We start from the raw sequence: 15,379 nt of genomic DNA, 5'->3' as shown, positions 1-15,379 counted from the left end.
ATATATATATATATATATATATATATATATATATATATATATATATATATATATATATATATATATATATATAAATTTAAACGTTTAGAAGCCTGAGGCTTCCTTCTTTAACATAAAGAAGCCTTAGGCTTCTCTTTCTCTTGCCCATCCGATGTGGGATGGGGAAGAGAAGAATATGGGGCGTTGAGCTCCCTTTAGGACTAAATGTGACAAAATCACTATACTCGAAAGAGTCCTGATAAGATTAACTCTTTATATATACCCTCAAAAGCAAGTAGCAACTAACCTACCTAGCTAGGGTTTCCATAAGAATAGCTAGCAGCATATAGGGTTCTGAATTATTAGGCTCTATTATTGCTTTGTTGGCATGAAATGAATAAAAATGTAATCTTGTTATTTAAAATGAAATTAATTCATTTATCACCTTTGCTAAGATGTCTAAATGTATGATCTATCACATGCAATTACTTTTCTTTACACATTTTTTTACAAGGTTAGTTGTCTACACTTTTTTTTCCTTTAATTACATGAAAAATAATAGTATGGAGTAGTAATTTTCACATAAAAACGAAGTAAAATGTTTGTTCTTGAGCAAGTAAATTCAAATTTTAGTGTTCGACTATTGTGGTATTATCATATTTAAGGGGTGTTTAGTAAATAATTGTTAGTTGATTGGGTTAGTGATGAATTTGATCAGTTGATAGCATTAGTTGATTGTAGAAAGATGTTTGGTAAATTAGTTGTTAGCTGATAGTTGATTACATGCAAAATGACTTTCTAAAAAAGCTGATCGAAAAATCTACTTTGAGTAGTTTTTTGAACTTTAGCATTTAGGAGCAATAAGCTATTACAAAAAACTAATTAATCAAACACTTATATTGAATGTTTAACCAAGTCAAACAACTAATGGTGGTCAAATAAGTCAAAATTTACTGATAAGTTAACTATGTTACCAAACAAGGTCTTAGTCTTACTCTTTTAATTTTGTCACATTACATTTTTGACGTTCATTTATTTGCCACAATTAGTTATTCATTTAAAATTTTGTTATTCCACCATTTAATAAATATGGTTAACATATAATTTTATTATTCAATTAAAGAGTTCGATTATAAGAGGGGGAGGGAAATTACATGTTGGGGCAAGATGCTTAAATGAAAAAATTACATGTTAGCACTCTTTACTAAACGGTGAAATGAAAAAAAAAATAAAAATTGCCAAGCACCTTGTGCTCAGATGGCAGAGTAGTGGCTCTCCCATATGGGAGGTCATGAGTTTTCGCCTCAGCGAAGGCGATACTAACTCTTTGTGCTCCAATATGTTGCAAAAGAATAGAGTTAGTTGTATTAAAAAAAAAAATTTAAATCATTATGGCAAACAAATAACAAAATAAGTCTCAATCCAAGTTATATCTTTGACTTATGTCTATTTTTGTATGCTAATAAAGGTATACATCTTACTTTAAATGTTGTACACTTCAATTTTATTGGACAAAATTGTCCCTACCCCATTCACTTATATCTATCATATTTTTCTTATTATTTAATTATCATTTTATTAAAATTATTATATGCTAAATCATATGTGTGTGACTGTGTGTGTATATAATACATATATTATTTGTGTATATATAACTTGAACTATAATTTTAAATTATTTATATTTATCAATGTTTTAATATTGGACATGAATTTTTGCGCGTTACGCGTACAAAATGCTAGTTAAAAGAATAATACTAAATGTGACCAATGACATAATATTCAATGACTAAAATTGAAGTTAGTTTGCTCTTCTTGAACTATTTTCTATTAATTTCTTTTCCTCTCATTTTTAAGGACCACTACAATTTTTATGTTACAATTCCAATGTATTAAGCACAATTGTATCATTAATTTGTAAAATTGAGTAAGATATGAAAATTGAAATGAGAAATTTATTTAAATACATGAAATTAATTAAACAAATGATAACATAAAATTAAGTAATCAAATTATTTAGACATACACAAAATCTTCTCTCTCATTTTTTTTCTCTCTTTTATTTTTGTCATATCTAACTTGTTCCTTTTTAACTAACTAATTTGAGCATATACTACTTTACGTTGGTGCTTTTAATGACAAATTATTAGACAATACAATTCAAGACAAAAAGTAAGTGCAATCTAATATGGCTAATGACATTGAAATCTTGTGGGGGCAAAAGAACTACTTCATTCTTCATTTGTGTTCTCAGCTCATATCTTAATTGTGAAAGTGGGGCCTAGGCATTCAAGATTCGCAACATTTGAATTTTGACCTTTTTTTTTTTTCTTCAAAAGCAATCATTTTTGCCAATCTTATTCATATTTATTTCAAAGGCACAAAATATTCAAATGCTCATTATGTGAGCGGCATAAAAATCAAGTTTTTGACTTTAAATTTAAAAGTACTTTATTTTATTTAGTTGAATTAGGAAATTGAAGTAATTTATATTTCTTTTTCAAATAATTAATTATTTAAAATTAAATTATCCATTTTTCTCGATTCACATAATTAAATGTATAAGAAAATTTGAGTGAAAACGAATATTGATCCACCAAATTAAAGACATACTATTTTGTACCTAATTTCATGTAGCTCCTAGAGTTTAGTTGTACATAATATGCTTTGATTTAAGGGTCACACTTGTGTGAGACCGTCTCACGGGTCTCAATCCGTGAGACGGGTCGGGTCAAATAATTTGGGTCATTATTTAACTTATGAATTAATTCTGTTTGGGCTATTCTTTTTAACAATTAAATATGGGCTTTTTTAGCCCAAATTATTAATTCAGTTTATCAAATTTTTGCTCCATTTTTTTGTGTTTACTGTGTTCTTCACGTGGTGTCCGAGCAGTACAGACGGGAGTTCGTCTACCCTTCTTCATCAGATTTTCAAATTTTCTCATCACAAAGGTGGATTTTCTTCACAATCTCAGGTGAGTTTTTGTTTTTGATACTTTTAGTGTGTAAAATTTGCTAGGGTTTTGCTATTACACTCCATATACTCTCCATTTATTCCATTTAATTTCTTCCTTTTCTAGCTGTTGTCGCCATTCCGTTAACTTTCTCGGATTTTGCGTTTGCAGTATGTCCGATTGCATTTGCATATAAATTTCGCCGCCGGTAACTGTTATTATTATACCTTTGCTACTGCAGGTATACTCTCCATTTATTCTGTTAAATTGCTCACCTCAGGTAACTGCTGTACGCTTCTTCTATTTAATTTCTCACATGATGTTCTCCATTATAATAATGACTTTTGTGTTTGCATGCAGTAAGTTGGATTTCCTCAGCCATAGATATTTCGCCGCCGGCAACTCAACTTGTTAATCTCTGCTTCTTCGGTTTAATTTCTTGCGGTTCGTTCTTACTCTCTGTTTTTTCCTTTAAATGTTGAGTATTCATTGTTGTTATGAAGTAGTATATTTTTGTTTTTAAGTATTGTGTTTGATGGTTAAAGTAGTATATTAGAATCAAGATAATATCAGTTTTGCCAAACACAAGCAAAGTGGTTTAAGTATTGTGTTTGACTATTCATTTGTGTTTTAAAGTACTAGTTTTAGGCTATACGTATTAGATTTAATGGTTAAAGTGGTGATTGTTCATTTGTGCAATTAAGTAGTATATTTGCTCTATAAAGTGTTATGTTTGATAGTTAAAATCATGATCATTCATTTTGTGATATAAAGTACTAGTTTTAGGCTATTACGTATTAGATTTAAGGGTTAAAGTGTTGACAATTCATTTGTGCAATTAAAAAAGTGTATTTGTTCTTTAATGTGTTGTGTTTGATGGTTAAAGTCATGATCATTCACTTGTGATATAAAGTACTAGTTTTAGGCTATTAAGTATTAGATTTAATGGTTAAAGTGGTGATTGTTCCTTTGTGCAATTAAGTAGTATATTTGCTCTATAAAGTGTTATGTTTGATGGTTAAAATCATGATCATTCATTTGTGATATAAAAGTAGTCTATTTGCATCATAAAGTATTAGATTTTATGCTTTAAGTGTTGGTTATTCATTTGTGCAATTAAAAAGTATATTTGTTCTTTAATGTGTTGTGTTTGATGGTTAAAGTGTTCAATATTCATTTGTGTTTTAAAGTACTAGTTTTAGGCTATAAAGTATTAGGTTTAATGGTTAAAGTGTTTAGTATTTATTTGTGTTTTAAAGTACTAGTTACTGCATTCTCTGTTGAGTATTACCATTCTGTTGTACCCTTTCCTGCAAGAAAGACTGATGACTAGCTCTCTGTTGTTGCCCAATGTTCTTACCACCAACTAAAGACTCATAGGATCCTTCCCATTAAACAAAATCTGCTCTCTCATCAAACTGTTCAAGCAATGACATTCTTGGGGAAAAAAACCAAAGAGACATGCTTGGAATCAATCAGACCTACCTCCATTGTACCCTTAAAAATGAATTTAGTAGCAAAGAATTTTCTAATTTATTCCAGAGAAGGCTTCACCCTAGGCAACTTCCCCATCAATAATTGACTTTCAAGCGCATTCATCTCAGCAATCTCCTCTTCTCCAAACCTAATAGCAGCCATTCCCCTATGAATCTCAGGAGTTTTCTCAGATATATTTGGTTGTGGCAAACCACTAAAAATCCCCCTATTCCCTCTCCTCGAATCCCTAGCAAAGAGACTAGCAAAATTCCTCCTAGCAGCATTATCACTCCCCCACCCCCCACTGACTCCCCCCACCATATACATTTCCTCTCAAAGCATTAGTCCTATCAGCACCCCTCCTTCCAGGATTATTAGCATTAATATCTACACTAGCACTAACATTGGCATTAGCAGAATTGGAATTAGTATTACCATTAGCGTCACACACTGAGTTCACATTAGCATTAGCATTAGGTTTAATGGTTAAAGTGTTGAGTATTTATTTGTGTTCTAAAGTACTAGTTTTATGCTATAAACTATTAGATTTAATGGTTAAAGTCATGATCATTCACTTGTGATATAAAGTACTAGTTTTAGGCTATTAAGTATTAGATTTAATGGTTAAAGTGGTGATTGTTCCTTTGTGCATTTAAGTAGTATATTTGCACCATAAAGTATTAGATTTAATGGTTAAAGTGTTGAGTATTTATTTGCGTTCTAAAGTACTAGTTTTATGCTATAAACTATTAGATTTAATGGTTAAAGTGGTGATTGTTCCTTTGTGCATTTAAGTAGTATATTTGCTCTATAAAGTGTTATGTTTGATGGTTAAAATCATGATCATTCATTTGTGATATAAAGTAGTCTATTTGCATCATAAGTATTAGATTTTATGCTTTAAGTGTTGGTTATTCATTTGTGCAATTAAAAAGTACATTTGTTCTTTAATGTGTTGTGTTTGATGGTTAAAGTGTTCAATATTCATTTGTGTTTTAAAGTACTAGTTTTATGCTATAGAGTATTAGGTTTAATGGTTAAAGTGTTGAGTATTTATTTGTGTTTTAAAGTACTAGTTTTAGGCTATAAAGTATTAGGTTTAATGGTTAAAGTGTTGAGTATTTATTTGTGTTCTAAAGTACTAGTTTTATGCTATAAAGTATTAGGTTTAATGCTAAAAGTGTTGAGTATTCATTTGTGTTTAAAAGTATTATATTTGTGCTATTAAGTAGTGTTTGATTGTTAAGGTGATGGAGACGTTGAGATCCCTTAAGACCGAGTGAAGAAGTAGGATGTTTTATACTGCTTATAATTTGGTGAAAGCTTTGAATTTTTTGATTTAGCAACACTCTGTTCCAAGCTTACACTCCATAATCTAGTGAGAGGGCCCAGAAAACAACTCACAGCAAATTAACAACCACTGGGCAAGTGAATACTATATCATAACATTGTGCTCAAATCATTCACTTCAATTCCACACTTTGTTGGGGAAAGAATAAACTGCTTTTAGATCAGGTCTTCTGTTGTATGTCAGAGAAAGGGTTAAAAAATCATATCATTTATTTCCCATAGATACATTCATTTCAAGTCATTCAATTTAATCAAATATAGACCTTATGGATTAGTGTTGTGAACAATGAACCAACAGTTTTAAATGGTTAGAATATAGCATGTTCTTTGTGGACAAGTTCAATATTCATTTCATTGGTACTTGGTAGAATTCTAAAGGTAATAGGGTTGTGACCATTGATAGAGTTAGACTACTTAAAGGCTAGGCTCAATATTCATTTGTATTATAAAGTACTAGTTTTAAGCTATAAAGTATTAAATTTAATGGTTATGGTTAAGGTGTTGAGTATTCATTTGTGCTATTAAGTTTTGTGTTTTGATGGTTAAAGTCATGATAATTCATCTTTGATATAAAGTAGTATATTTGCACCATAAAGTATTAGATTTAATGCTTTAAGTGTTGGGTATTTATTTGTGCTATGAAGTAGTACATTTGTGTTATTAAGTATTGTGTTTGATGGTTAAAGTATTAGATGTAATGGTTAAAGTGTTGAGTATTCATTTGTGCTATGAAGTACTAGTTTTAGGCTATAAAGTATTAGGTTTAATGGTTAATGTATTGACTATTCATTTGCGTTTAAAAGTATTAATTTTAGGCTATAAAGTATTAAACTTAATGATTAAAATGTTGAGTATTCATTTGTGATATGAAGTAGTATATTTGCACTATAAAGTATTAGATTTAATGGTTAAAGTGTTGAGTATTCATTGCTGTTATGACGTAGAATATTGGCAGCTGCTGCTAGGTAATGGAATGGAATAAATTGAGAATGGAAGTATTGTTGCATTAATGTTATTGCTGCAATGTTGATTTAACCTTAATATGGAATTCTGAAATGCTATGAGCAGCTGTTCATATTGAATGGCAGTGGAGATATGCTAACAGTAGGTGAGTTTCATCTGAATACTGTGCTTGCTGCTGGTTTTAATAATGCTATAAGATAGTGGATCTCTTTGTGGCTGAAATTGTGATTTGTAATGGTCGCTTTAAATAATTTCTAGAATTGTAGGTCATTTGATTGGATAGGTTGAATGGTTTATTTGGTTTGAATGTTCTTGAAGTTGAGTGTATGTTTTGCTGCTGTTTGAGAGGCAATACAGTGTGCTGCTACTGGAAAATAAAGGGCAATAATTTGCTGATAGAAGTGTGTGTAGTCTGGTTTGAAAATTCAATATTGAATTGGTTGAGATTGGGTTGTTTTAATTGTGAGTATTGTGGCAGTATAATCTGCTCGAATTGAATAAATTGGACGATGAAGGTGTTTGAGAATGGTTGAGTTTGGTTTGGTTGAGTAAGGGAATTATGAGAATAAAAATGGGGTGGTAGTGGTTGTTGCCTTGGTGTTGTAATTTAATTGAATTTGCATAAAATTGCATGCAATCTAATTGAATTTGTATTTAGGATTATGAAAAGCAGGTGTTGCTGGATGATTGGCAGCAAGATCTGAATATGGAGAAGCTTTGTTTGAGAGGAGGATGGATTGAAATTGGATATTGAATAGCAGAGGTGATGGTATGTGTTGTTGTTGTTATGATGAGCTAAATGTGTTGAATTAAAATTATCGGAGCATTAAGGGAAAGAGAAGAAAGAAATATGCTTTATCAAGTTAATTACCGGAGTTGGAGGCTGCGGCGGAGATGAGAGGAGGCGGAGGGAGAACTTAAGCGGAAGAGATGGAGAAGACGGAGACGGTGCGGCGAGATGCGGCGCGATGCAGAGGGTGTAAAGCGAGAGCGAGTAGTATTGGATGCAGGGAGAAAAACATAAAAAAGGCACATGATATGCACATGTTTGACCCGTATACTTGTGTGACCCGACCCGTCTCACGAATGGAGATCCGTGAGACGGTCTCACACAAGTTTTTGCCTTGATTTAATGTGGGAGTGGGGTGAAATATTTACACACAAATAATATATTCAACCCTAATAATACTTCTTCTCTCCAAATAAAAAACTGCGGAGTAATAAATAAATAAATCATGTATTACTTTTTGGTAGCTAGTGAACACAATCTACTATGACAAATATTTTAAAATGAATCTTAAAAAGTTTTTTAGATAATTTAACTGATAGTTTTGTTAGAACCAGGTCCACCATAAACTGGGTATAGAGGTACAGAACAATGGTAGAAAAATAGCAGTATTATTATCGGGGGCGCTAGACCCAAAATGTATGCGTACAAAGCCCGAGATATTGGTCCAAAATGACAACTCAAATAATAAATAATACAAGCTTTAATCCAAATAATGAGCTAAGAATAATAAATAATACAAACTATAACCCTAATAATACAAGCTATAATCCAAATATTGGGCTAAGAATAATAAATAATACTCCCTCTGTCCCATTTTACATGTCCTATTTACTATTCATTGGTCAAACCAACTATTTCTTCATTGCTTATTTTCTTTAATAATTTTTTATTATTTTTAAATTTAATTTTTTGTGTTTAATAGTAATTTTGATGTAGTTTCTAAATATATAAATTTTATATATTAATGCTAAATTAGTATCATGAAAAATTAGATTAAAAATAACTTCAGTCAAGCCTCGTTAAACGAACCAGGCAACCAAAATGGGACGGAGGTAGTACAAGTTATAGCCCTAATAATGAAATAGAAATAATAATGTTATCGGTATGAGAGAGAAGACTTAGACCAATGGATCAGAAGGGTTTGGTGAGCCAATGGATGATTTTTAAAGGGAAAGAATGCACCATATTTATATTGTTGAAGGACTCACGGATTATTGACAAATGGACAGCTTCGGGCAGCGTTCATTCTTGGCCACAGACGTGTCCCCCCACTACTTTTTCTTTCAGCGCACTCCCATGCATAAGTGGAGCTTCCTTCCCTTTTGTACATAAGATCTTGAGTGGTTTGGTGGTTTATAATTAGAACTTGTGTTGTTATATTTGAGGTTGTGCGTTTGAATCCCATGACAACATCTCTTATATTATTTTGCTCCAAGTTTCCTTCTTTCTGTAGCCCAAACTTTCCCAATAAAATGACCCCAGGACCATGTCCTCATGACCTCATCACCCGACCTAACCCGACCCTATCACATATATAGTTCCATATGTACATCTACTATAGGTAGTATGGAAATTGAAAAATAAAATACAAAGGAATATAATAACTGAAATGAGAGAAAAATGTATAAATTAAAAACAAATGTGTATCTATAAATATTTATTAAAAAAATTGTAAAATGTCTTATGGAGCTTTTATAAATTTTGAAAAGACATGTTTTTGAAATGCAAAAAGAAACAACCTTAAGTTCATGCATCATAGCATATAATACGTGTTTGGATCAACTTATAACAGTTTATTTATATCAAGTCAACCACTGGAAAGTGAAAAAAAAAAAAGAAATAGAAAAAAAACTTTTAATTTTAAATTTAAAGTCTAAAAAATCTATTTTTAAAGAAGCTTGGTGTTGGGACTTTTTGGGTACAAAATATCAATAAATTCCAGTTAGACAAAAGAAAAAATTCCTTTATATATAAAAATTCTTTTTCAATAAACTTTAATTGATATATATATATATATATATATAGCTAATGTTTCATTGAGACCACTTTTTCTTGTAAGTTAATGAGACCCTTCATGAATGCACGTCATTACACAAATGCACACAAATAATTGAGTTTATGAGACTTTCATGAATGCATGTCATCTACTACATGAATGCACACAAATTACTCCAAGATAGATTGTGTGCATTCATGTTGAGCAATTTGTACACAATTCGATCTGTGTGCACTCATGTACTACCTATGTTCCATTTTGATTGTCTGATTCGTTTAACGAGGTTTGACTAGAGTTATTTTTAATCTAATTTTTCATAATATTAAGTTTAGCATTAATATATAAAATTTATATATTTAGAAACTACCTTAAAAGTACTATTAAACACACAAAAAAAACATTTAAAAATAATAAAAAATTACTAAAGAAAATAAGTAATAAAGAAAGAGTTAGATTTGACCAATGAATAGTAAATAAGACAGGTAAAATGGGATAGGGGAGTAGTAGATTGTGTACATTCATGAAGGGTCTCATGGACACACGGAAAAATATGGTCTCATTTGATCACTACTCTCTCTTCTTTTTTTTAGTACTACTGACTCTGTTACAATGCAGTATTTGTTTACTCTCTCTTTATATATATACTAGTTTTACACGTGCATTGCACGAATAGATTAATGCCCAATGTTTATATTTAAATAAATATTTGAAAGTATATTAATGCAAGATTATATAGGAGAAGTTTATACATAGGTAATTGAATGTCGAATTTATTTATTTAAATATGTAACTCAAAGTATATGAATCCAATATAATATATGAAATTCATTATAATTGTCACTAAAATAAATGTTTGCAACTTTGTAAAATCGATAGTCTAAATACTTGGTCTAAAAATGATAGTCTAAATAAATACTACTTTTGGTTTGATTTTTTCTAAGTATTCTTAATTCTCTTTTGTGTAACATTGTGAATACTTTGTATTAATCGAGTAGCTTCAAATTATTTTTTTTAAAATTTTTTTTCATGGTATTAATAAAATACTTGGTAAATAAATATATAACATTATTTTGTATTATTTTGATATTTAATTACAAGATATTGTAAAAATAAGATAATGGGCAATGTAATGAATATCAATTGATAAATTTGAATGTAAAGAATCTTTGCATGGGAGAAAATAAAGACAATATAACTAATGAAATTATTTCTCTTATTTAATTTAATTTTTTGATAATGAATATTCTTTTCAAATAAAGGTATTGTAAACACATAATTCTAAATTAAAGAAATACATATGTATCATTTTTTGTTGTAGCTACTAATTTATTTAATTTAATAAGAGTAAAATAGAGTGAGGAACTTAATTATGCCAAATTTGATTGGGATGATGTTCGAACCTAAGACCTTTCTTATAGAAATTAATGGGTAAGTTAAAAGTTAACGGAATATTAACGGAGAAGAGAATATTTAACGGAAAACTTAATGGATAATCATATAATTAAGGATAAATTAGGAAATCTCAAGGAAAAATATAAATCTAAACAATCTGAACCATCTATTTGATTAAATAATTTGACCGCCATTTTTTTCTACCCATTTTAGGCCCAACTCTCTTTGGCTCTTATTAGTATAGTAGAATTTAATAAGAGTAAAATAGAGTGAGGAACTTAATTATGCCAATTTAATAAGAGTAAAATAGAGTGAGGAACTTAATTATGCCAAATTTGATTGGGATAAATAGAGTGAGGAACTTAATTATGCCAAATTTGATTGGGATGATGTTCGAACCTAAGACCTTTCTTATAGAAATTAATGGGTAAGTTAAAAGTTAAAGGAATATTAACGGAGAAGAGAATATTTAACGGAAAACTTAACGAATAATCATATAATTAAGGATAAATTAGGAAATCTCAAGGAAAAATATAAATCTAAACAATCTGAACTATCCATTTGATTAAATAATTTGACCGTCATTTTTTTCTACCTATTTTAGGCCTAACTCTCTTTGGCTCTTATTAGTATAGTAGATATATATATATAAGATATTTTGAAGGAGTTTTTAGTTGGGCCAAGAAAAACAGATCCAATTAATGCAGACAATATGTGGGTTGTGGTCCAATAAGCTCCAGACAACAGCAAATTGGGCTAAAGGCCTATTTTTACTTATATTTCCAAAACTGCCCCCTAGTTAGAGTGAATTTGCCAACTGCTTAATTCCACTGCCATTCCCACACTTCACTCCCTTGACATCTTCATTTCATATTTTCAGCAACAAAGCTTTCAAGATATCAAAAGAAAACTGCCATGGCACTTCTAACCTTATTATCTCCTTCAAAGTTCCTACCTTCTCCAAAGCCCAAACAAACCCAAATTTCCTCAGTCCCAAAATCCCCAAATTTTATTTCTTCTGTATTCCACCCAATACCCATTGATTTCAATAACCAAAAAACCGTGACTACGCTTTTGGGGGTTGCTGGTCTTGCTTTAATCGCCATATCCGGACCTGCTTCTGCTGCCGAGCAAGCTGCAATGGCTTCATCCTCTGTGCAGTTTGCTGAACCTGCCAATGCTCTGTCTTTACCCACCTGGACTATTCATGTTTCCAGTGTTGTTGAATGGTAATATTGCTTTTCATTCTTATTTATCTCTCACTATTCATACTCTCATGGATTTAGAGATTCTAGTGGTTAATTTAAGCATTTGTTTTCTGCAAATATGGTGGTTTTCAATTTGAATTTTCTCGACCAGTTAACCGTGTCAGATTGTTGGGATGGAGGAAAATTATAATTTTCATGTTTGATATGTAGTCCCTTCTGTATCTGTTCTAAATAAAATGAGTGGTTTATTGATTCATTGCTTTATTTCAAAATTAAAAGGGTTATTGCAATGGCTTTGGTTTGGCAATACGGGGAGAAGTCAGGATATGAATCTTGGAAGGGGCTATCATGGGGTATGGTAAGTCATTATAGTATTTACTGTTCTTATCAATTTCCCAATTTCCATTTTCTCTACTAAATTTTGATGTGCTGTTTGATCCCTCAAAAGCTATGATCTTCAATACATATTCTATTTAAGTTTTGTATTAAATTAGCAATCCAAGTTTTCCAGGAAAAAAGAAAAAAGTTAAAAGTGATCTGAATAGAATTTTCTGAGTCTTTATAAAGGACTGGCAACTGTTAGGATGATGATTAGCCATTGTGAAATGACTAAATGAGGTATTCTGTGACTGATTATTGAGTCAAATCCTTGTAAGTGGTTCTTTGAATGATGTTGATACTTGATATGAGGGTATTGGAAATTCTTCTCTAGCCTTATCTTATTTTCTCATTTTGTGCTTTTCTTTTAAGAATGAAGTATAATCTTGCAGAGCAGGAGTTCAAACTATGTGCATTAATTTGCAGTAAAACTTCATCAATGCTAGTTCCATGTTCTCTGCTTCAATGCAGTATTCAAAGAAGTCTGAAATATCTGCACTTTTTTGTATAAAGCTGCTTTAACTACTCATCTATTAATTAGTTGATATGGGAACTTTTAAAGTTTTCAATAGGTAAATGCCTGTAGAATTTGATGCAAAAGACTTGAGCTGAAGCTAAATACTTAGAGTGGCAACTTCTTTCTGCGCTTAACCACGGAGTTCTTTGGTTATCTGGTTGTCATATCCTTTTTAAAACCAATTGGTGATAAGTAGGTGGACATTAACCATTTAACCACATCCCTCCATAATAAGCTACAACGACATGTCTCGAATCGAGTAGGGGCTGAACTCGGCCGACCGGCCGACGCCCAACATGATGAATTGCAATTAACATTAGGGCAAGATAATGAATTGATTTGGTTGGTATAGCCACTAGCTAGGTTGTAGGCAGTAATACAAAGTAGGGAAGTACTCCTTAGCTGAGTGTATTATACATACCATCTAAGGAGGTTTGTTGGACTAGCTTGACTTGAACAGAGTTTCTTATTTTCAAACCCACGAACAGGCTCTTTTTTTTTTTTTTTGTGAATCTCTTTCGTGTTTATGTTTAATGTGCACAAAACCATCAGATGTGTAATTCAGTATAGTGATTGAGTGAAGGATTAGTTGGGAAGAGTAAAACCGTCAGTATTGCAGATTCATGATGGGAAGATGCAGTAATATTTTCAGAATGTATAACGTTTCCATATAAAGATTAGGCTTTTAAACTAAGAATTGGCTCGAGTCTATTGTTAATGAATTTATACTTTTGAACAGATGAAAAAGGACTATTAGTAGCATTGGAAAATGATTCAGGTTGGGTGCGATAGTTTCTGTAAGAGTTCACATGCACACATATCCCGAACTCACGTCTGAATTTTTTATGTAGGTACCGTTGCTGGGTGGAGCATTTTGTGCCTGCACATGGCATTTCTTCTATAACTCAGAGTCTCTCGAGGTAAACAGAAGTTCATCCTAGGAAAAATTGAAGGTCGAGATTTTGTTAAATATAGAGACTCTTTGCAATGTTCATGCCAATTATGACAGTCGAAATCCAAATATGCATTCTAGGGCTCCTCCACTTTCTACTATGTTGTGAAACAACTATTCATCCTTTTGTTATTGTGTTCCCATTTTTCATCAATGCATAAAACATCGTTTAATCCTCCGATCCTTTTGGTTTCCCCGTCTAAAATTAACAAACGCTTACACTCTCTGCTTGCATATTAGGTTTTAGTGGCTCTTCAAGCAGCTTTGACTGTGATTGGTAATGCCACAATGTGTATTGCTGCATTCCGCATATACAAATCGTCACAAGAGAGTTCCAAAAGTTTGTGAGGATTATATTAATTCTCCTTTCTCACCGGTAACTTTATCCTATTTCTTTATTCAGTCTCAGACATTCTTTTCTGCTAAAACAAAACATTTGTTCAGGACCCGACCCCTCATTCTTTTTTCAGGAAGAAAGAAATGGAAATAGGAGAGTTTTATGCATATGTTAATTAAAGAAAGCACCATTAAGTGGGAAGAAAGCTAAGACTATTGAAGTTATTCTTTTTCCATTGGAAGATTGTGAAGTCTTTTGGTAGCTGTATGCCAGTTTGTGTTGTGCTGTCTAATGGAACAAATATTCTCCCTTTTTGGTGGCTGGGGAGTTCTGTCAACAAAGGGGATTGATCTTCACAGTATCTTGCTGCAAACCATGTAAATTTCGTGTACCTATTTTAGTCATATGAACATCACATGTATTTACTTCTTTCTTTTTTGAGTATTACTGACTCTGTTACAATATAGTATCTGTCCATACATACCTGTGAGGCTGTGACCTCCCATTTGGGAGAGCCACAGTTATGCCGCTTGACCACAAGGTCTTTGGTGACATGTATTTACTTCTTGGAACTACTGAAAGTTTTTTTTTTTTCATTGGTCATTTCTTGTTTTATTTGTCTTCTTTAACCAATTACTTATTATTGTTATTATTATTATGAATTTTTGTTTGGTGTTACACCCCCTAAAATGGAAATAACTATGTTTGCCCAAAGCCCCAAAGTTTTACATTTCATTTATAGAGAAAAATAGGGAAGGCACTGAGTTTACTTTAATTCTCCATTGTTCCTTTCTTAGTTTTCCATTCTTCATTTTTTTTTTATTTCCTAATTAGAGACTGTACAATCAGATGTATTCTTTGTTTTACTTTTTCTATTTTCTTTTTTAAAATTTCTCTAGCAAAATAAAGAATTTCTTCGGTTAGTAAATGCAACCAGTCTAAGTGGAGAATTTCTTGTTTATGTCTTAAAATGTTCTATTTTCCTTATCGTGAGATGTTTTTATTATCATCTTTAGAACAATATAATACAAAGTCTTAGAGCAGCCCCAATAGGAGTTTGTGCACAATTTTTAAGGAATTTTTGTT

At 31.3% G+C, this 15,379-nt stretch overlaps 1 protein-coding gene across 1 annotated transcript; it reads left to right on the top strand.

The window, feature by feature from the left end:
- The first annotated feature begins 11,746 nt into the window (after positions 1-11,746).
- LOC116027138 (ycf49-like protein) lies at positions 11,747-14,896 on the top strand. The gene is made up of 5 exons (XM_031268572.1): positions 11,747-12,130; positions 12,389-12,467; positions 13,856-13,924; positions 14,197-14,332; positions 14,427-14,896. Exons 1-4 carry the CDS (start codon positions 11,817-11,819, stop codon positions 14,302-14,304), a joined length of 570 nt encoding a protein of 189 aa, XP_031124432.1. The 5' UTR covers positions 11,747-11,816; the 3' UTR covers positions 14,305-14,332; positions 14,427-14,896.
- The last annotated feature ends 483 nt before the right edge of the window (positions 14,897-15,379 follow it).

This window comes from Ipomoea triloba, chromosome 8, assembly GCF_003576645.1.
Source record: "Ipomoea triloba cultivar NCNSP0323 chromosome 8, ASM357664v1".
NCBI lineage: Eukaryota > Viridiplantae > Streptophyta > Magnoliopsida > Solanales > Convolvulaceae > Ipomoea > Ipomoea triloba.
This window is presented reverse-complemented; position numbering and strand designations above follow the sequence as displayed.